The sequence below is a fragment of the Prinia subflava genome, chromosome 2 (genome assembly GCF_021018805.1).
Source record: "Prinia subflava isolate CZ2003 ecotype Zambia chromosome 2, Cam_Psub_1.2, whole genome shotgun sequence".
NCBI lineage: Eukaryota > Metazoa > Chordata > Aves > Passeriformes > Cisticolidae > Prinia > Prinia subflava.
In genome coordinates, this window is record NC_086248.1 from 53578808 (window position 1) to 53602662 (window position 23855).

General features: G+C 38.2%; 1 protein-coding gene across 4 annotated transcripts in view; it reads right to left on the minus strand.

The window, feature by feature from the left end:
- Positions 1 to 1161: 1161 nt before the first annotated feature.
- PTPRK (protein tyrosine phosphatase receptor type K) overlaps positions 1162 to 23855 on the minus strand; it is a 386603-nt gene continuing 363909 nt past the window's right edge. For all 4 annotated transcript variants that reach the window (XM_063389974.1, XM_063389972.1, XM_063389970.1 and 1 more), the window contains 14 exons: positions 22128 to 22215; positions 21247 to 21323; positions 18630 to 18666; positions 16739 to 16836; positions 15926 to 16042; positions 14188 to 14342; positions 12975 to 13110; positions 10996 to 11145; positions 10254 to 10427; positions 7554 to 7685; positions 7198 to 7323; positions 5069 to 5232; positions 3659 to 3794; positions 1162 to 1312 (listed from right to left, as the gene is read on the minus strand). In XM_063389974.1, the coding sequence (XP_063246044.1) occupies positions 1259 to 1312; positions 3659 to 3794; positions 5069 to 5232; positions 7198 to 7323; positions 7554 to 7685; positions 10254 to 10427; positions 10996 to 11145; positions 12975 to 13110; positions 14188 to 14342; positions 15926 to 16042; positions 16739 to 16836; positions 18630 to 18666; positions 21247 to 21323; positions 22128 to 22215 (1644 nt within the window). In that variant the 3' untranslated portion in view covers positions 1162 to 1258. The remainder of the gene's footprint in view (positions 1313 to 3658; positions 3795 to 5068; positions 5233 to 7197; positions 7324 to 7553; positions 7686 to 10253; positions 10428 to 10995; positions 11146 to 12974; positions 13111 to 14187; positions 14343 to 15925; positions 16043 to 16738; positions 16837 to 18629; positions 18667 to 21246; positions 21324 to 22127; positions 22216 to 23855) is intronic.

Genomic DNA, 23855 nt, shown 5'->3' on the forward strand with positions numbered 1-23855 from the left:
ACTGCAATCTAAGTAAAAGCAAAGTAACATTTTGTACACCACAACTATAATCAGAATCTGGCATTGGTTTATTCAAATTTTGCTTTCTAGGAAGCAAAGCTTACATGTTTGTAAACATCAAATTAAACAATGCTTAAATTTACAATTTGCTAAACAAATACTTTTGTACCCTGAAGGGCATATGCAGACCCATCTATTTGTGTCACAGTTCTGTTGATCTGTGCTTCAATAGCTTTCAAACAATTGGTTCCTGTACAATTTTAATGGATCTTAAAAATTTCTTCCAATATTGTGCAAGTCATAGGCAAGGCCATTTTGAAGTGTTTACTTCCTTACATAGTTTTTTAATCAGTACCTAACTAATGCAACTGTGAAAAACTATACATTTTCAGGAAAATGTTTAGATTTTGGTCCTGTACTTAAAGACCTTCTATAATCAAGTTGTTTACATGAATTTGAATCACAAGCATGTACACAACAAAACCACTATACCAATGTTTCTTGGTCTATGCATAAAAAGTATGTCTTCTACTTACACTAAAACATACAAAAAATAAACTACAAAAATTGTTTACACTTGATTTCAGCAAAAAAAGCTTTCTTCAAGAAAAATGATTCTTCTTTTTTTTTCAGCCATCAAAAAAGGAATGCAAGTAAACAATAAATACATGTGCTTTCTCCATATAGACATATTTACACTTGAGTCTTTGGCTTATGTTTAAGTTTCTCTATAAAGATCTTTATGTGATCCAGCCATCATTGCACATTAAAACAAAATAAGCCAGTTTTTCTTTTACTATATAATATATATATATGCAACACTTGAAACGTATAAAGAATGAACCTTACTATCAATCTGCACTGTTATTGTACCTTAACAATGTATCAAAAGAAAAAAAATAATACCATATAGGAAATATTGATACATGCAACAGATGGTCGCTCTACTGTATCGGAGAGACGGCTGCATATACACACACGAGAAGGTCCTAATTTGAGCAAATCTCTTCTGACTCTGCTTTTCATTAAATAGTATTTATGTGGCACTAAATGTTGATACTGTATACAAGCATAGAAACAGATTGAGTTCTTTTATTAAGATACACAACTTCATAAGAAAAATACTTTGCATTTAAAATTTAAAATCCCTCCCACCCCCCCTCTTCCCCTAAAATCTTTCTTCACAGGATCAAGAACTGTTGTCAAAACAGCTTATTGAGATTCATATATTTGGTGAACTTCGACACATCCTTTCCGACTAGGAGGATTCCAGGTACTCCAGTGCAACATCGTAGCAGAAACGATATTGCTCCTTTAAGGGGGAACAGAAACAGAAGTTACATTAAAATCTAAAATCTTAGCAGCAATATCTATAGCCAAGAACATTCTTTGCTAACTAGTAAACCCAACAGGCTTGGATTTTCTATTTCCTCCCCACCACCATTACGCAAGTATATTACCAGCTCTGATTTAAAAGCTCACCCTAACCAATGAAGGGGAAAAGGACCCTGATCATGGAAAGTAATGATGGGCTTTGATTTTTTTTCAGCTTCTGAACTGGTTTATGAAACATGAAAAGCTCTCCTCTCAGTCAGAGCATTCTTGCAGTGAGAGCACCTCGACTCTGATACACCACTTCTATTTGAGCTAGCTGACATCGAGCAGTGACTGGTGCAGGACCCTGAGCAGCTCCGTGTCCAGAGCCCATTGCTACAGTTTAGTTGATGTGGCATCCAAAAGATCAGATGCACGTTTAATAAGGAAGTTAAAACTCAAAACCTCATTGTGGTTATTTGTCCTCAACAATGGTGCTGTTGAGAGCTGATACTGGGAGACAGGGAGGAGGAAGGAGAGAGGAGAGGGGAAGAAGAAATAAAACCAAGGAAATTAATTTGATGTCTATTGTTCTCATGACTTGAAAAATGAAATCTGCCCTTGTGATTTATTTTTGTTTGCACAGGAAGACAGTGTGATGCATTAACAGGAAGTTGTGGGGATATCTTTAAGGCTTTATTGCGCTGCTGGTTGTTATCTGATCCTGTTGCTGAATGTAGGGCACATGACCTGTTCTACAGTGGTTTTTCTTGTTTGTTTTCTAACTAACAACTCAACGGCTTCTGCTGTTGAAGAGTTCTGAATAAAAATATACACAACACAAATATATAACTAAAAAATGTAACAACTTCAGTGTAAAGCTGCAGTGGAATTCAGGACTATTTTGAAATGCAATATAATTTTGCAGAACATTTATCAGAAACAAACACAATCTACCTTGGCCTCCCTTTACAGAGACACAATTTTCCATGTGATCTGACCCATTTTCTTGACAGCAGTGAACTGAAATCCAGGCAGCAATTCAATATGTTGTGTCTCAGATGTCTGTGGCACAGGAGAATGCAAAGCACTTACAGCTAAAGCAGCAATACCTAGCCCAGTGTCACTGCTGCCACAGGACGTTCTATTTGTTAACATATTAACCACCTTCTTAATTTATGTGGTGACAAGGGATGGAAGTGATGCATTATGATTAAGAGAATCATGCCACAGAAGCTATTTGATATTAAGCAAACACTGACATGTGAAAAAAGGGGAATATGGGAAGAGGAAGCTACAGCCATTTTGCACAATGTGCAAGTCCACAGGGTCAGAAGCAATTTCCACTACGGTTAAACTAAAACATGTTTTTAATTTCAATTGGCATCCCTGATTTTCATGCTGTAGGCAGCCATCTGGCTGAAAAGTGACACTGGCAGCTGGCAGTGTGAGACTCAAATGGCAGGAACTCCCAAACACTATATAACCTGCTTTCATTCACCTACAAAAAGGAAAAACATCCATGTGGGAGAATTTTGAAGGACCTTCCAGTCCTTAATGTTCAGTTTCTGCAACACAGGCAAATGTTCAAGTGGATAGGAACTCATACTGCATGCATAAAGATTAACCAGAAGATTTGAGGTTATTTTAAATTCTGGCAATGTACATACAGATATTTAGTCTTGCAGTTTTGCTAATTCAGGCTCATATTGTTTATATTATTTTATTGTTTATATTGTTTATTATTTAACTGTTGAATTCAATGATCTTAAGGGTCTCTTCCAACCTAAATGATTTTATAGATTCATTTACAACATACTAGATCCAAATGTTTGATTTTAAAGTTCTGAGGTATTTTGACTACTACAAATCTGAGTACTAGCAAACAAAGATTGTCATTATTCAATACAACTTTCAAAGCAGCAGTTTTTACTAAGGAGCAAAATATTCACAGATCCAGCTAGGAATCTGTACTTCACAGCTTATTCCTTCCAAGGAGAAATGCCTTGCTCTGTAAAATTTCAAGATGGCTTTTGTGAGCGCAGCCTGCTGCAACTTCCTTCCAAACAGACCAGGTTATTTTGGGAGATTAAAGCACACTCTGTTAATTAAGAATGCTTGCTGTGGAAAGCACGCAACCGCCACTAGAAAGGTAGTGTGAAATGCTAACCCTGTCCTCTCATGATGCTGACTTGTCTTTACACCCAATATCTGTTCATGTCTCTTCTGGCCCACTGTATGTTTGTGCTGTTTTCTGGGCAGAGGACTGAAAACACAGCTAACACCACGAGGCAGCCTCTGGCTCCCTGGACGTTTGCAGCAACCCTGCGGGGCTGGTGCTTACCGGAGTTTCTACCATGTTGGGCTTACTGTTCCGCAAGGTCTTCACAGCGTGGAAAACATCCACCACATTCTGCCTTTTCACCATCTCAACCACGATGCCAATGGCACAGAACATCCCGCTCCGGCCACCGCCGTTTCTGTACGCCAGGAAAAGAGAGAGTTAAGTGCCACTGTGGCCTGAAACAGCATCCAAAACACACTTCTGTTCTTTCACTCTGTAAGCACAAGTGATTCCTGAGTCCCAAAGGGAGATCAGACTTCGGCAATGTCTTTGCAGCTCCAGTGGGTTTGGTCTAAGACATTTGCTTAGACATTTTCTGACCTTCCTCTCAATTACTAATTTAGAATTCTGCCCTTAGAGCCCATCATGCTGCCCAACCATGCTATAAGTCTAAATTATATATACATTAGAAATAAAAAAAAGCACAACAAAAATCAAGTTCAATGGCAAGTAGGACATTAGAAATAAAAAAATAAGTTCAATGCCAAGTACATTTTCCACTTAATTCTGGAAAGACACTCACTTAAATTAACCTATGATATGAGGATTATCCAACCAGATATGCTAAGGCATCACTGATTTAATAACTGGTTGACCTTTGGGGACACTGCTGAACTATTCTAATCTTAATTTCAGAGATATTAAGGTAGGTATTTCTTCTTATTAATTTTGAGGTGTCATAGGCAGAAACAGGTCACTAGTTCATTCTGAACATTTAAACAGAGGTCTTTTTTTCTCAGAGTAAGGAGAAATGCATAATTCAATTTCTACATTTTAAACATTATATTTAGATAAGGCAGGAGACAGATTGATCACTCTCCCCTTAGGGAGAGGAAGATGCCATATCTTAAAACTTCTGAAACAGTTCCCATTTAAGTATCAGGTAAGCAGCCAGCAGTCATTCACCAACAATAGTTTTAGTATCATATACTGTAATAGAGCTTTTTTCAGATTTCATACATCCATAGTTTTCAGTTTAAACCCCTCAAAATAGGCCTTCCTTTTGGGAAAAAATGTAGCACACTCTGTGCAAAAGAGACACAAAAATCCCCTACTTGGACTCAATGTTAAAGACTTCCTTACTGAAACCAGACAGAAGAAGCAGATCTGTACATGTCTTGCACCTGAAAAACATTCTATTATGTATAGAAGATGACAGTATACACAGTATCACTCTAGTATCACACTCAAAATACTCATTCCTTGACCTGACACAGAAAAATCCTAAAGTTGAACAAAAGCCAACCTACAGTGGTAGGCAGTGGTACTTTTTGGTTTTTTTCATTAGAAAAGTAACAGGCCCAGGTCTCAAAGAAGGTACCCATAAGAGTACTGCTTAAATCAAAGCCAATAATTAATGTATAAGAATTTATTTAAAGAGCAGCAGTTTACTTTCTCCAAGTTACTCACAGGCAATGGATGATGGTCCGGCCCTCCCCTTCTTCACATTCCTCTTGCCATTTTTCAACCTGGAGAATTAACTTCAAGAAAGATCTCTTGGAAGCTGGGACATCTCTGTGAGAAGCCCATCCCAAATACTGGAATTGCTGCACCATCAGATAGCCCTCTTGTGGCTGAGGGAAATCAAAGAGCTTTAGGTTAAAATGGCATCTTTTACATCTTGGTTTAGAAAACCAAAACATAAAACTAATGTAAAACCTAGGTGTTTATACTATAGACAGATTCTAGTGTGTATCATTGCATGGTAGGGCTCCCAGTAATTTCTACCACTTCAGCTCAAGGAAGATGTCAGAAATAGTAAAAAAGGGAACTACATTGAAAACAACATCACCATTTATCAATCACAAATGTAACCTATCCTGAATTCTAGACAAATTCCCTAGAATCCATAGATTCTATGTGCTAAGGTCGCTTAACACCACAAATCAATTTAAAACGTCACTATTAAATTCCTAGAGTTACAAAATGAGAGAGAGATACATTTGGCTCCTACACATGAATGATGTGTTCCCCATTACAAATGAACAACAAGTAACACTGGTGCTCAAACTTTACTACTGTCCTTGAAGTCTTCCCTTTGTGCCAGACTATGATAATCATGACAGCCTTGCTGCCAGTCTCTGAGCTTTCCACATGCTAAATGTGACACAGGGAGAGCTTTGAATAGAATTAGACTGTCACAAGAAAGGCCTCAATAACAGGAAGAATAAATAGTCTATCTAGTTTCTTGAAGCTGAAGATGACAAGTAGGAATGTGGATTTTAGAAAAGTAAGAACAGAGAAGAGAGATTTTTAAGAGCAAGGTTTATGAGCAAAAGAGCATAGGGGACAAAGAGAAGTAGAGGAGTAGAAAATCACAGCATCATGAAAAAGGAATGGAAAAAATAAAATAAGAAAAGAAAAAAAAAAAAGAAAAAGAGGAAATCTCAAAATACAAGAAAAAAATGCTATGGTGTAATATTTGCCACACCTAAGTTTCCTGTAGTTTCCAGAAAGAGCTGAAAATGCTTTTTGTAATTCTAAATATATGAAAAAAAAAAAAAAGAGTAAAATAGTTGCCACATGAAAACTTGAAAATTTATCTGTGCCCTCTGAAAAATGAAAATGTGACCAAAATACAAGAAAAAAAAAATAAAACACATGAAAGATCTGTGTGTACACAGTAATTAATTTTCCCCACAGTTATCATTCAAGATTAATGAAAATTAAACATATACTCAAGATACACTAATAATTGTGATAGGTTCAGTATTGGATGGAAGATAAAAAGCAGTCATGGTAAGTAAAATAGGGATTGCTGGTTAGTACACAGACTGGCGGCACAAGCATGTGTAATTCTTTAGGCAACATAAATAAGCAATTCATAGGGGTGAGCTAAAGAGCAACACTATATGGCAAACAGGGTTTAAAAAGATGCTGTGAGAGACTGGAATACTATGGGACAGCAAAAAGGTAAGATGGTCTAACGTGTGAAAGAGCTGAGAAGAATGCAAGACTGGCAACTGCTACTGAAGTTGAGAAAAAGATGATAACTGTAGGTTGAGGCACATTGGTGGCAGAACCCTTTAGAGGCAGAGGAATTTTCAGAGTTTTATCACACCCTGCTTTGCAGGGTGCCACAGTCTCCCTTTCCTGTTGTGGTTTACGCACCTTGGGCTGAAAAGATGCTAGTTCTATAGAAGGTGCTATAATCAGCCCCAGTGTTTCTGTTCGTGATTCACCACAGAAAACATCTTACCAAAGCTATGAACTAAATCTCTGTCAGTATGTGTTCATTACAGCGATATTTCTTTTGCTGTACACCAAAAAAACAATACAGAATACTTCTCACACATCAGGGAGAATGACTCAGAACAACATCCATTCACCCTAAAGCTCTCTTTGTTTAGTGTAGAAAAGTACCACAGATATTGAAAAGTACTAGAAATTAGTATTAGATATTGATGCTTGACTGACTCTTTTCTGGGTAACATCTTATGAACATTAGTATTTTGCTATTATTCAAAATTAAAAAGCACAAGCACCTAGAAAGCATGAAAAAATATTTTTCTGTCACACAGTGTTAGAATAATCCTTACTCTTGTTAGATTGCATATCCTGAAAATTCTGTTTATGACGTCGCAGTCCATTGAACATGACATGCATTCCACTTGGATGGGGCCATACCGCAGTATCCCTTCCTCGGGCCAGTATTGTGGGCAGCCCTGTGCCAGAGCAAAACAGGCATAATTAAATGGAAACTTACAACCTGAGCATTGCCTTAATCCACTGCAGACATCTCAAACAACCTTTGCTGAGCACTAGTGTTGATTAGCTGCTGTAAAGCAGAGAAGAATTGTAAAGTCACTACACCATTCTACATTTTTGTCATGTAGTAAATCCAGAGTGATTAAAGCCCAGGATGGTACATGGAAAACTCGAGTTCCAAACTAACCTGTGCTAAGTCGACTTCATTTAACATCACAAGAGAAGTACAGCCATAGTCATACACTAATCTCCAGAAATCTTTCACAGTGTTTGGTAAAGGATGTTGTGTGACAATAAAAGCTGCTGGCTGCCTGTAGCTCTGTAAAAGCAAACAATTTTATTAGTACTGGTATGGGAAGTACTTGAATACTACTGAAACAGAAAAAAACATAAAAATAGAACAAAGCTGTGACATCAGTTACTTCATATATCACTGAAGATATAAAAGTTAAAAATACATTATCATCTCCAATAAGAACAAATAGGTTACTCTGCTCAGGCCTGCCTTCTTCTTGGTTTCAGAACAAGCTCTGTTTTTACACTCAGATATGCTCCAGCCACTGAAGATGTTCTTCGTGACTCTGTTGAGCTGAGGCTCAGGCAATTCTGCTCTAAGCACTGTGTCCGTGAACCAAGCAGGGAACCTTCACCTCATGATGCAGAGAGGAGTGCAGAGGTCTCAGAAGATCACCCTCTCCACAGTAGGTTTTACATGAGCTCTGTGACCAAACTGGGGACTAAACTCAATCCCAAACTGCATTTCACAATGCACACCCACAGATTTGACTTTCATGATCACTGGGACCCATTTCCAGCAGAAAGAATAAGTTAAACAGCAAAATACTATTTCCTGCCATGGCCACAGGTTCCATTTTCTGTATGCTGTGTTGTACACAACTGCAAATAGGGATTTCCCACCTTGTACAGTAACTGAGAAACAACTAACAGCTGAGGGGCTATTTTCCTGCTGCAGATGTATTATGAGCACCAAGCAGAAGAGGAGATATCAGAAGCCTTTTGCAGGCAATTTGTAACCATCCATGGTAGACTAAATTAATTTAGGAGAAAGACCTGGTAGGATAGATAAACCACTTTTGCTATGGAAGCTTGCTCATTTGAAGATTGATCTTAGAGATCTTTATGTGCAGTAAATCGACATACCCTCCAATAACTTGTTGGCAATGTCTTTAGCATCAGCACTTGTTTAACAAGAGATGAAGGAGGTTGCTGATTTTTTTAATCTAGGTTTTTGTTACCTTTTCTAATGCAGGAAGGATGTTGGGGTAGCAGCACCTCATGTCCTACTTCCTAGAACTGCCCAGGGACAACACAGGGACAACCAATTTTGATTCTTCCCCTATACTTTTAAGAAATAAAACATGTCCTAGCTGATGTTGTCCTACCCCCCTTCCTCATAATTTCTAGTGTTTCTCAAGGGAAAGAAAAAGGTAAGTTTCTATTTCTGTTTCTGTTTTGTTATTGAAAGTCCCTTCTTCTTGTCCAGGAGTAGTTCCTCTTCTCTGAATAAATCAGTCTTAAAAGAAAAAAACAGAAGAGAAAAGGCAAACAATCCTAACTTGTGTTACCCAGAATTTTAACCCTTTACTTATAACCTTGTTATATACCTTCATTTTAAAATAATCTTTTTTTTTTCCCTGCTACTGTTTTTCCTTTTATTACTACCATTTCTGCTTTTCAAACTTGCCTCTGATTGCCAATCCATTCATATATTGCTTGGTTCATGTTCCTACTGCCACACTCTATTGACACTCAGAGTGCTCCTACAGCCTGTGTTGTCTTCCTTTCACCCCAAACCACACTCTTCTATGCAGCTCTGTTGGTTGGTTCATCAGTTTTATTCAGGTGCTTAAAGCAATTTTAACTGCAATTCTAAACATTTTTTGCTACCAGAATTCTGTTCACTGCTGCAATTCATCTCTTCAGCCCCCTTGTCACCCTAATACTTTGGTCTTACACATGCCATTCCTCTATTTTTTTGACACAATAAGCTAGTTGTGAAATTAGGGTCTGCATTTTGCTATCAGTTCATTTTCTGCACTAGCTCAGAACTCAAGGATGACTATACCAATCAGTGTTGATTTCTGCTGCTATTTGCCATTTTATTTCAGCATCTCTCCTTGACATGGCAGTTCCTGACAGCATTTCATTTTTGAGGAAAGGGAGATACTCCTGGAAATCAGGCCACTTATTCAAGTATTTACTTAAATAAAAGTAAAAGTGGCTTTAGGGGCTTAACTTTGGAAATGCTAATGGGAGGCACAGGCAGGTATCTGGCAGCACATGAACTGCTTTATCGATCAGACATGGACAAGCAGGTTCAGCTCCATTTTTCCCATTAATTCACCTTTTCCCCTGACAGTATTTCTGTTACTCAGACTTCAGCTTTAAAGAGCTGCAGCTCAAAATATAAACAAAGCCCCCAATCCTATACTCTATACCCAAACATGCCAAGAAAACTTTTTTTTCCTCCTGCCTCAATATAGAAAGAGTTTTTTATGAAACAGTGATAGTAACCTCATGCTCAGATAGGTAACATTTACTTCCTAACAAACAGCAGATTTTTGAGGTCCTGCTGAGATTTGAGATTTGGAGGTCTGGACACTAGAGCTTTATATAATGCTGTTAAAATGGTGAGATTTCCAGTGGGTCCCACAAGGATGCCAAAGACTAAAGATAACAAACCTTCTGAACAAAAAACACAAGCTGGTGGGGCTTCTTGCACTTTCCTCCCTATCCTTCTTCATTAGGACTGTTTTACTGGGCACTGCAGTAACAGAATTACCCTTCATTAAACCAGCAAGTGCTCTCTCTCACATTACAGAGCTTTCCATGGCACGCTATGCAGACAAAGAAGGTAGTCTCTTACGTCCATAAGAGCAGCATTGATGTAGTTGCTGCTCTCCCCATCAATAGTAATTAAGAAAGGCAGACATCTGTCAGGTGGCAGCATATCCATGAAGCGGTTCTTGTCGTGGTTCCTTGGCAAGCAGGCGATGCTGCAGTCCTCTGCCTGCAGGCGAGGGGTCACAGAATTCAGGGTCTGAGGAGAGAGGAGGCTTGGTTTAGCATGCTGAGCTAACACACGTGGGACTCGAGAGTCCCCAGGTTTTACTGTAAAATATTGCAATATGAGAAAACACGAGGCAATAGCAAGAAGACATTAGCAAATGCAGGCTCCTACATTTCTTGGACATTCTGGGGCTTTGCAAGGGGGGTTAAGCTGCTGGTTTTACAGGCACTCCGTGTACCACTGAGCACATTCAGCATGACACCATCCCTTCTGAAAGGAACAAAACAAAGAGGATCCTTTGGAGCCCTAAAAAGCAATGCCTTTGATGTGCAAATGAAAGCCAAAACTCCCTCTGCCTCCTACTCACTGGTCTTTACTTCAGACAGATATTTACTGCAATTTTATTAAAAGGAGGATATTCTGTATTTAAAACAATTTTGCAAAGCACATAAACATGGGTGCTCTATTTTGTAGACAAAAAGTTAGGGACCAATTGCTATAAAAGTCATATGAAAAACCTTCTCCTTAAAATAAATTAAATTTATCTAGAGGCAAAAAAATTGTTGTCACATCAAGAGTTAGTAGGAACTGTGAATACCTGAAACTCATCTTTGAGATGCGAAGAGTTTGTCTGGGAGTCTATTCTAATCATATCAAAATAAGCAGCTTTGAATTCACAGACAGGAATGGCAGTTTCTCCACACAGGCAAGCTTCTAGAATGGCATCGTGAATAAAGATGTACTGCTCCTGTCAAATTAGGAAAAGAAACAAAAATTGTAGCCATTTAAAACCAACAGATCTTTCTTGCTTTAAACAGACCTACTGCACACTCTTAAACCCATTCAAATTACTGTCCATCAATACATTAAATAATGCTTTAGTACAGTCAGTCTTGTTCTTTTTGGGGTGCAGTGAATAAGGATGTTTTCTTCAGGACCAATTTAAATTCTGTAAAACTTAACAGAGCAGGGATAGTAATTTATTTAAGAGAAGATTTTCAGTTTTCTTGTAGTGCTTGTGGGTTTCTGTGCACATGCCAAAGACTTGTTTGCTTTACCAATTTTTTTAATAGCTTTCAATCTTCTGATGTTAGCAGAAAGTGTAAATTGCTTCAAGTACTACCAGTGTGATTAGCAAGTATTTGGCACGCTGCATTCTCCTTCTGCATGTGCAAGTCAGTGCATCATTGCCTCATACTTGGCTCTAGGCCAGTAATAAATTACAGTGTGTTCCAACAGAAGCACCATTTCTTCCCATTTTTACTAACTTGCCCTGAGAGAGCCTGAGTCCTGGACAACGGCATTACTATTTCAGTTAGGCCTCCTGTCAATTTTTACACAAAACGCCCATGATATTTACTCACCCTGGGAGTAATAGATGTAAACCTTGTCTAGAAATCTGCCAGCCCCACGTAGCTATTGTGAACCAACGAGGTTCTTAAGAGCACAAAATCTAACATGTGCCTGTATAAACAGCACATGTTCAGGGACCACAGTCATCTTCTGGCTCTACAGCCTTACCCACATGGCTATGGAGCTATTGGCATCACTGTTGACTGTATGACCATCACAATAACTGGATGCAACGACAGCTTTATTTTGTTGTGCAAGTATGAACCTCTGAGAGAAGGTGAGAGGTAAGAGGCAAAAGGTGGAGAAAGGAATAATAGTAGATGTGTTAATTCACATGTAAGTGCAGATTAAACTGAGAGGATTAAAGCAGTCACACTGAAATACTCCACCCATGTACTTCCCAAAGGTTAATGGTCCTGTACCAGGAATGGCTGACCAGGACCATCTGTTCAACTGGCATAGGTTGCAGCATGGAATAAAAACTGCACCAAATTGCACTGACATGTTTGGCTGCCAACTGCAGAGATTTCCATGTGGTCACAGGTGAAATCACATCTCAGGTACATGTCCTTATGGAGGGCAGGAGAGAGAAGTGGTGAACCACTTCAGCTAATCTGCCAATATAAACCAATAACCTGTGTTTCTTTGGAAGCTCACTGGTACTCTGGTGACAGAGTGGGAGCTGATAGAACTTCATTCCTAAGGCAAAGGTTTTATAGTGAAGCTGCTGAAGGCATGTTGAAAGACCAAAAGTAAAACTATGGAAAAGATTTGCAGCAAACAGAAACAGAATTGAAAAGAGACTGTGAAACAGATGTAAAGTTCACCAATCAATTTATACATTGATTTATACATTGATCTCCAGTGACTGGAGATTGTCTAAAACAAGTGGCAGCCTGCTGAACTACCACCTTTGGTATCCTGGGATTGCTGATACCAGAGCTGGGAAGAGACATCCCAGACTCATTTAATGTAAGGCCTTCCCTGAAAAAAATCTTTTCCTTCCTTTTATTACCAAGTTAGGCAGGCACTTGTTTCTGTGAAGACTACAAGAGTTGGCAGATTTGTTGCACCACCCTGCTTCTGGGCGCTTTTACACTGAGCAGTGGTTCTCAGTGGAGGTACCCCCTCGACAGGGCCACTGACTGCTCTTTTCTGAGTGACAGTGAGATTCTGACCTAGAATGTTTCAAAAAGCTTCAGGTTCAAAGGCAAACTGCTGTACCTCAGTTTGTACCATGTTGATGCGCCGGGACCTCAAGGCTTTGACGCAGTTGTAGATATCCACAACACCTTCTCTTTCTGCCATATCCAACATGATATCGATCACAATATAACAGCCTGTCCGCCCAGCACCAGCACTGAAAAGAGTCAGTAAATACTGTTAGGAATAGCCCCAGAGAAACATCTACAAACTTTATAACCATTATTGACAGCATTTTTATAAAATCATTCAGTTTTTCATCACAGCCACTATCTAATTTTTGTCTTCTCTCCTTCTCATGATAACGTCCTTTAAATCTTTTGATGTGTTCAAAACAACATTTTTCCATCATATTTGATCACCAAGTAACAGCAAAAAAGAAAAACCAAAAGTTTAGTTTAACTGAAATCTGAAGAACGATTAAACTTATGCACTTCAGAATATTATAGATCTTGTTTTTCTTTAATAAAACTCAGAACAATTTTTAAATGATCTATCACAATAAGAAACTCAAATGTATGTTTTACCTGCCGAGTTCCAAGCTAGTTCAGAAAGCACATTTAACAATATCCAGAAGATTCACTCATGATTTATTTTGGCTTTACATAAAGCTATGGACAGTTTTTGCACAGTGAATTATTAAAACCTGTAAAGGCTGAGTAAGTTTACCTACAAAATGCAATTAAACATTTAACTAAAACATTTAAGTAAATCAAACATTTTAGAAAATAAATTCTATTTGTCAAAGGACTGTGTCCCAACAACATAACCTTGCAAAATCTGCACAGGAGAAACATTCTGTATTTGTTGCCACTAACCTAATTCCATCTTTTTTCATCTACTTGCTTACTTTGCTTTAAATTAATAATCTGTTCAGACATTATATGCAACACCAAACTATCAAAGCAGATGTATCTACACTCATTCTCAAACACTGTCACAAAATTGTTGAAGGCTACCTAAAATGATAGCCTAGAGTATCATGATTTAGCTGAGGCAGCTGTTGCAGGAAAAATAAAATCTCAGACTGTTCTATTTAAGAAAAGGGTACTAGAATCTGGTTATTTTCAAACATTGCTGTAGACAGCCAAATCCTACTGCAGTGTGAATTAGGCAGTTCAAAAAGGGAACAACAAAAACAGAGCACTTCAAAATGATGGATGAGAGAAGAGGCTGCTGTAAATAACCATATAAACAGTTGTGAAAAATAAAAATCTACACCTTCTGTACACACCTGCAATGGACAACAATAGGCCCTGCACTAGGAGGGTTGGATAATTTGACTCTCCGTATAAAGGAAAGCAGGCCTGTGGCATTGTAAGGAACTCCATGATCTGGCCAGCCAGTGAAATGAAACTGTTTAACTTCGCGGATCTCATTGTAGCCCCTCTGTAAAAGGCAAAAAAAGGTTATGAAATTCTAATTATTAGACATTACCAGACTCAAATAATGATCACACAAACTGACAGAATCTACATGCAGTTTGTATAATTTCATCAATTGTTTAAAGCAACAATCCATAGGAAGCTTAGAGATGTCATTGGGTTATTTTAATTTTGAAGTTTGTGGTTTTTACTCTAGGTATGCTAGTTTAGCTGCATTGAATATTTTTTTTTTAATAGACTTAGATGCATTTCACATTGATTTTCAGAAGTGTTGCTAACTTGTTGGAGTCTAGAACATCCCTCTGGCCACCCTGGAGGGCTTGGAGACCGGACAGGGGGGTCTGGGATCTGTACAAGGGGATCAACCAGCTTCACACGGAGCCCAGGAGGACATTGCCTCTGATCCCTGGCCATGGGAGTGAATGCCCACATTGTATGAAGAATCACAAGCTGAGAGAATTCAAAATAAGTAGTATTTAGTTTATCATAGAATGTAAATGTAGAATCTAGGATTCTCAGTATATGGGGTTGAAGAGGCAAGATGGAGGAATTAGGGAGTGGCCCCTGTGCTCCTTGTTCTTGTTCTCGTCCCCCATTTTCTGCTGAGTTGGATCTCAAGGACTGGTTTAGAGTAGAACAGACATGTTAGTATAGGTAGTAGGTATTGTCTATTAAAAAAGTCTATTAAAAAAAAGTTGTCTATTAAAGTCTATTAAGTCTATTAAGTTGTCTATTAAGTCTATTAAAAAAAATTGTGGACGGTGGTTGGGTCAGGGGTACTGTACATAAGGTGCGGGGCTCTCTGATCCGCCCAGTCCGCTGCGTGTCCTGCTCTGCTGGGGATGCCTCACAGAGCTGAGAAAGAACTAAGATAAGGTACCCTGCCAGGGAGGCCTGGCAGAGCTGAGAAAGGACTGAGATAATGAAGAATAAACAACCTTCAGGAAATGTGCACCAGCAGACTCCGTTTGTCGTCTCTACCTCTGGTGTGTAACACTTGGGGCAAAGAGAAGACTGAAAACCTTAGTACCTCTGAGAACAGCAACCCAGAGGAAACTCCCAGGGAACAGCAACCTTGGGGGAACCCTTAGTACCTTGGGGAACAGAAACCCCAAGGAGAATCTCAGGGAAACAATAACCTAGAGACTAACTAGGACAAGGGCCTGCTACATTTAAAGGTAAGCATAATTTAGCATAAGACCACAACTGTATCACATAGAGTAGTCACAGAATTTGTCCTTTGATTGGGATTGACTCAGCGGCGGTCAGGACATAGTGCGTAGGGATGACTCATAATCTGGTACTTGAGTTTAGCTCAGATTGTGGCTGTGGAGAAGAGGTGACTGTCAGAGAGGGGATGGCAGAAGCTGACATTTCTGGGGAAATTCAAAGTCCCACAGTGAGATGCATGCTTGGGTAGCACTGATGCAATCCATAACTCCCATGGTAAGGTAAGGCTGCCTACACTGTGGCCCAGATAACCAGACAGACGGATTTGGTATTCCACGGAAACATCAGCATAGCCTCTTTCATCTTCGTTGCCACCAGGAACCAGTATTTTGCTAAACCCTTCCAAAAGGAGCTCACCCTTCCCAGAGTGAAGGTCCTGACAACATATTCCGCGAGAGGCTCCATCTCTACACAGGTCACTTTGAAGTCCCCGTAAACTTCAGTGTCATCAGGCCAGTACTTGTAACACTTGACCTAAATAAAAAATGGGTATGATTTTACACCAAGGGAAAAGAAAATTTTGAGGATACGGTACTGCATGTACTGCATTACACTGCATTTCTTTCCAAAATGACTGTGCATTCATATGGCTTGTCACGGCTAGTGGCTGTTACGTCAAGTTAAGCTCTAGCTACAAGCAGCTTCCACTGATTTACATAGCTGTACTTAGGTGCCAAATTCACTTCTAAATGAGCATTTGTATTTTCTTTAGTGCTGAGCTATGGAATATACTTCCACTTATGCTAAACTGTGATGCATTTTGTACCCATAATCAAACTGTTGCAAGTAATCCCAGATACTTTATAGACTTCCCTGAGGTATATGTTACTGCTAAACTGTAAATAATTTCCTAATTTCTAGCCACTGATATAGAAGCACATTTCCTCCACTACTCTTCTCATTTGAATGACACTATACAAATCTGTTCTGCCGAAATAGGAATTTTGGAGTCAGACAATTTTCCACTACACATGAAAGCAATACAGCACCAGTTTTCAGAAGTTGCTTTTAGACAATACCATAACTGTGACATTGTCTGGACTCCTGACCCCTCAGGATGCAGGGCTGCCCTTCATAAGACCCTTTTACATTCTGCCCATGCTATATCTTGTCAGCAGTTTTTTTCTTTAAGCTTGTAGCATTAAAAGAAAAACAAACCCAAAAACTTACTCTTCCGACTTCCACTAAATTTGTGACCATAACAACACAAGCTGACTGCTCCTGCCATATCATTCTCCAAAAGTCATACACGGTCTCATGAACTGGACCTGTAAGAAAAAAATCCAGGTAATATTCTGCAAAAAAATTCATCAAAGTGAATGCTAAGAATAAAATCCAGTGTGCTTGAGAGCTGATGCATGTGAGCACTTTTGCTCAGACAGGAAAGCTTTGTGAAACCACATCATCACTCTATTGTGCCAGTTTCCATATTATATTGTTACTTCTAACCAATGCTGAGTATTCTCAATTTAACTGAATTACCACTTAAAAGAAAATAATGGCAGGTGCTTCATGTAGCAAAATTACAGAAGTTGCTTGAGAACGACAAGGACACGACAATCTACAGGTGTGATTGCATCTATAGGTACACTTCCAGTTTTGTTCTACATTTGTTAAATATGATGTGTTGATAATGAGGTTCTTCAGGTGCTCACCAAGGAGATGCACATGCCAGAGTGAAGTATCAGGCAGCAAGGTGCTGGTACAGATATTGTACACCTACTATCTGGTTCCTGGCAAGCATGGATGCACAAATAGGCACTAAGCCAGAAACTTCCCACTGAAGTATATTTAAACTAACTTAAGTACTTTTCTTTGAGACAAATAAGAAGCACATGTTTAAGCTTTGCCTCCTGCTCTGCTGCAGACATGTTCAGTTGAGTGTCGAAGGCATTTACCCTGTTACAATAATCTCCAAAACAGCTCCTTTACCACCATCCAGCAGTGCTAGAAATATTACTGTATATAACAGACATAGAAACACAGAATTATCTGGAAAATATTTTTAACATTATCAAGTCCAACTGTAAACCTAACACTGCCAAGCACACCACTAACCCCAAGTGCCACATTTGAAGACTCAGACACGTTCTTTCATACCCTAGATCAAATGCTGCACACAAAAGCAGCTATAAATATTTCTCTCCTTTACACATTATTATGTGCAATGATTTGCATAGTAAAACAGAAATAAAATACAAATGTAGACTTAATGCTGTATAGAGACCTATTTAGGCAGCACTTACACAAAAATGAAAAACAAATGTGGACAGTACTCTGAGCATCCTGGTTTAAAATAAGTCTTTACTTTGACTTTCCTGTGTACACCTACAATAAACTGAGGGACAAATGACAGGATATTTTCAGACAGCTATCTGATTATGCTGACAGATCAAATAATGACACACCTAATTATTTTTACTTTAAATCACCGGCTCTGATATTTCAGTGCAATTTTAGACTAACCTATTTGGTTTTACTCATTGTGAGGAGTTTTATCAGAAACATAAACCAAAAAATAGAATTTTTTTTTTCTCTAGCACCTCTTTCTTCATAGGGTGTTATATGATAAAGATTTGCCTCCTGCCTTTGTACAAAGAGTCTTTGTCCTCTGGCCTTACTTTATCGAGATTTTCTGAAAGAGTTTAATTTATCATTACTATCTTCACTGCATCCTGGACTAAGTTGTAGACAGTAAAATAAAACATTGTAATATGAAAAGAAAAGTGCCTCGAGGCAGGTTGAAACTGTTCTCTTCTTTGTCCATGTCTCTTTTCTCTATTCATCTTCATAATTGGAAGTTGTGGTAGTAGGTTCTGACTTTATCAGCTGAATTTATCACTGACAGATTTGCTCAATAGCTAATTAACACAATAAATTAGTGTAATTTTTGAATTTATTTACATTCCACCCAAACATACTACATTAATTTACCATAACACAAGATGACAACTCACAATACTGGGTATGCTTTATTTTCATCTACTCCTGTTTTACCAAAACACAGTGGAACACTACAGAGAGCAATTGTTTGATTTGATTAAAGCTGGCAGATCCTTACCTTGGGTTGCAATGTAGTGACTTGGTCTCTGATACCCCTAAAACAGCAATATAAGTTGGTTTGAGTACCATATTACTAACAGAGAGTGGAAAATAAAAACATAAGGATACTACAGAATCCTTATATTTAGACAACATTTTCAGAACAAACCAATATTTAAGAGCAGCATGAGGGTCAAAACCTAAAAAACCAGTTAATATTGAAAAAGTTTGAATGACAACAGATAAAATGAAAATAAGAACATCTGACTTGAACAGACATTGTATTGTACCAGGAAAGAGTACTCTAGATTGGTCCCTTGCACCTAAAAATGAGTCTTCTATTGACATTACTTCCCTAGCTGTATACATTGGGACTTTTATTTAAAATTTAATAAAAATTCTCTGCCACCATATTATCTCACAGGTGATCTGCGTTCCCAACCTTGCCAATATGAAAAAATACACACCTTTTGTCTTCTTCTAAACAGAGAATCACTGTAAGGCACAAAGAGGTATGTGCCTTAGCCCTAGCTGATGGGGACAGACACATTGGTGTGTGCACAGAATCAACGTCCTACTGCAGTGAAATCTGCTCGACTGCACAAAGTGTGCATCAGTTACAGTGGGCATGATACACACAAATATACACACAGTCTTACACACATACACATATATATATAAGTATATATAGGTAAATAGATAACCCTACACAACTAAGCCTTTCCTGGATCTATGCCAATGCTAGCAGCAGTATAGGACTAATTGTCCCCATAAAAGCTACAAGACAAAGACCCACTGCTCTTGAGGAAATAATTCGGAGTATATTTTGACCAGTGCCAACAATTTAGCTTCAAAGAGGAAGGAAAGTTTAGTGTTGCTGGTGAGAAGACAATACTGAATTTCACAATGTGGAAATGTTAATAACTCCAATTATTCTCTAGGTTAAGTTTTATTAGGCCACTTGCTGGAAGTATTGCATTACAAGGGAGTACAAACCCTTGGATTCCTGGTATTCACAAGATGCTACTAAAGGATTTCAGCGTACCCAAGGACCTTATATTCTTTTCCACAGACTGTTTCATTATCCTGTCTAGAGTGAAAGCGCATTCCTCTGGGACTTCTAAAAAAACTTTTGAATATCTTATGCTTGGCTTTACAGGAGACCAAAATTGCATCAAATGATGAAAGAATTTCACCTGAAGTCCATAATATCAAGCCACAGCTTAAAATTACTGAAGTGGAACCTGTGCAACATGAGTTTACATTCAGTAATGCTTTCAAGAAGACAAAAGTGCCACTTAAAATTGTATAATGCCAGTTTTAACTTGTAGCTTTCTTGTCTGCTTCTAATGAGATTCAATTCACTCCTAAATAAGAAAATCAATACCCTCAGGGAATCATTAAAAATCTGAGAGCGTTTTCTTGTTTAAGGCCCCAGGCAAAATATCACAGGCCTATCATTTCACAAAGATTGCCATGTTAAAATATCCAAATAAAACAACAGAAATACATCTGGAGTTAAATCTTTATATCCTGGAAACTCAAGGTCTTAAATAATTTATCAACTAAAGTGGTCAGGAAAAACTACTAAGGTGCAATTATAAAGAAAAACAATCAAAGCCATGTATTTCAAAAACACTTGTCCTAGCTATTCCACTACCTTTTAAACAGCTTTGGAATTAATTTGAATACAACAACTTGTTTATTCCTGAGGTGTTAATTAGAGAAAAGTCATATTTTGTTAGCTAAATTGCCTGGCAAAAATTGGATCAGTTAATAAAATTCATAAACTAATTTGTAATCTGATTAAAGCATGGAATTTCAAATTGTAGAGTTTTTTGCAGAAGTGAGGAAAATTCTGTGTTAAAATATATATATGTGTTTGTGTATATACTTTGTAATACCTAAATTAGCACCTTAAAGTAAATGCCAGCTAAATATTGCTTGTCTAAAACATTGTTAAAAACAAACTAACAAAGAAAACCCCCAACCTACAAATGTCATTTTCCCTTCTTTTTTTGCCAAACATGTATTTTGACAACTCCACAGGTATATTTTCAAACAACTACAGCACAGCATACTATCTAGCTTCTTATATATATGTGGGAAGGGGAAAAGAAAAGCTAGTGGCCAAAATCACTGCTAAAAAATGGGAACAGCAAATTCTCTTTAATAGATAGGCTCACCTGCGTTACCTAACATCCAATAACATTCAGAGCTAAAAGCTAAAAGACTAAATTATCTTTTTAAAACAAATACAAAAAATATTCACACAAAAAAGAAATTTTTAAAAGGAACGGATGAGATAAATTAGATGAAGCATGCATAGTTATCAACTGATAAAAATAGAAGAGGAAAGTAATTAATAACAATATCTATATTAAATATTTACAATAGGATGCTGTTATTCACATATAGTGGTACTTACATCCCTGTACAGCCAAATCTACAGCCCAAACCAAAGTCAGATGTGAAAGAAAGCACAACAATGTCAGTGAGTACTAGGACGTAGAACAAGGAAAGTGTACATTTTCTTAAGAAAAGAAAACTTTCAATAGTTTTGTAGCATAACATGCAATAATTTCACATAGAGAAGCTGGCAAATTGAGAGGAAGAAAGCTGTACATTCCACTCACATCTATGTAGTTGGCATTAATGTAATCTGAAGATGGATCATCCTCAACAGGTTGCAAAATCACCCTGGAGTGGTCATCTGCAAAAACCAAGTGGTTACGGAGCCTTTTTGAAGTGTGGTTTTTAAGTAAGATATTAACCGTAAGTCATCTAGAAAACCAAAATCAGCTGGCATAAGAGCCTCACAATTTACAATCCTTAAATACCAAGTGTTTACACAGAAATACAAAGAACCACTGTGTCGACAATTACTTCAAAACACATTCACTAGATTTCATTAAGTGCAGCTCAAAGGTATTAGCACTGTTACATGTGGTTAAAAAGACACAAAGAAACCAGGTTACTTGCTCAAAGTCCCTTTCAACATCAGTTCCACTGCTGGTAATCTAGAAAACCAAAAATGCTGATTACTGTTTCCTCACGTCCAACCCAAGCCTGCTCAAGTTCATATTGAGACATTAATGAAATCAAGACAAAGGAGTTAGCAATGTACGTGGGATTCAATGAAGAGGTAATTCTACCCATTCAGGGCCTTCTCTGGCACCATGATTCCTGTGTGTTCAATTCCATGGGTAAAACAATACAAATTGTGAATAAACAGAATCAACATCCAAATGAGTGCCAGCGCGTTGCTGATATATGCTTACCACAGCTTGCACAACAGAGACGCAAATGAGAAATTCAGCCTGAGTCATAAAAGGAAGAAAGTTGAATTGTAAATAACAACAACAGTAACAATAAAAAGCAGAAAGAGGCACTGTTCTGCCTCTCCGCTGCAGGTATTAAGCAGTTGTGCCACCGGAGACTTGCAAGGGAAGAGAGAGCATGGCCCGAGTAACACAAGAGTAGAGCTATCGCTCAAACCAAGGACACCGATACTCACATGCTATAATGTTGCCATAGCGGTTCTTTGTTCTGTTTTGATCCTTCTTAGCGACATCCCAAGAAGCTGACTGCCCCTCAAAGAAACTCTATAAATAAAAATGTTCCGAAAGAAAACATTCTGACCATTAATTTATCTCCAAAAATAACAGTTTAAAAGAACTGCCCCACCATAAAGTAAGTTCAGCTTTGCTCGCCTGCCCCGGTTACCCAGGCAGAGCCATGGTACAGAAATCTCTAGGGAAGAAGGGAGCTTCTCCCTCTGACTGCTACTGAAAAATGGACAACTCACTGAGGAACTCCACAGGGATTTCAAATCCTGTAATTGCTGGAAGGCTAAACTTACTTATACATCCTTGCTATGGAGGAATGATAGTAAACTGAGAAAGCAGAGAGAGACTGATCACTCTTCTTGTAAGACAGTGTCATATACAGCCTATTTGCTACAACATTACATTGCTTTCCACATATTACTTCGTAAAACATCTTTCCTTCCTACAGAGACATCAGGAACTCTCCTATGCCAATGTTCACTGCTCTTCTTGCCTTTCCTCGTATCCTTCCCTCTAGTCACTAGCAAAATTATTCTACATTTTTGAACTCTTAAGACTTTGATCTCTCAGTATTGATAGAAGCAGTTTTTATTTCTCCTTGGCTTTCTCTTCATTGCCCGTAGATATTTTACTGCTGTTGTAGGTCTATGCTACTCCTTCCTTCCAGATGATCTCTTATCCTGGGTAAGTTATCTCCAGAAAATACACAGTAGCCATGAAATCAGAACTTTAGTGCACAGTCAGAAGCCCAAAGCAGGGAATAGATGTATAGAGATAGAAGAAGGAGCAAGCAGGAAAACACCTGATATGGCATCAGGGACCACCCTCCCTCCCCCAGCAGTGGCTGACACTTGGTCTTAGCCTTGCAGTTAGGCAGAGCATAACAAAGCATGTTTAAGTAAAAGAGAGGAAAAGAGCATAATATTCTTTTAAAAACCACACATTTATTTATTCCAGTTCTTATGTTTACAGTAGAGACAGCTGCAGAAAGGAGAGAAGGTTGAAAACTGTGTCAGAAGAGATTACTTACTCAGAGAAAACTCATTGTAAACCTAACTGTATTTGAGCAACCTTGGCAGTCCCATTCTCATCTTTACTGTGTGTCCTGCCTGATATCCTAATCCCAAAGAATCACAACAGATTCTGAGATCAGAAGCAAAACGGATGTGTACTCATCTTCTACCTCCAGTGCTGGGAATTTCTTGCTTCCATTTTAACATTAAAGGTATAAGTAGACATGCTCAGGCAGGTTTAATTAGAACTTCAAGACATTACTACCCTTATCATCTCTTTTCTGCTTCTCAGCTGGAGCTAAGTCCCAGTATTGCCCTACTGAGATGCTAACATAAATCAGGATAGTGCTTCCAGTCAATGTTTCTTCGAAAACCAGGTGGGTTCAATTCTTTACTTTAACCTGATCCAGGAGATCTGCACTAAAAATAGCTCACGTAACTAATTACAGCATTTCCACTAAAGACCAACAAAAAAAGAGTGCCAACTTCTTACAATATGTCAAAAAGATTCTTTTTATACCCTAAGGAAACACACAGGGATTTTCTACCAGGCAGTTGTAAAGGCTCAAACCATTGGACTCCATTTACTATTTCACTGTTGGGTTACATATATAAGAATCTTATGCCTGGTAATCTGTTTTTCACTTAAACCCATGACATTTA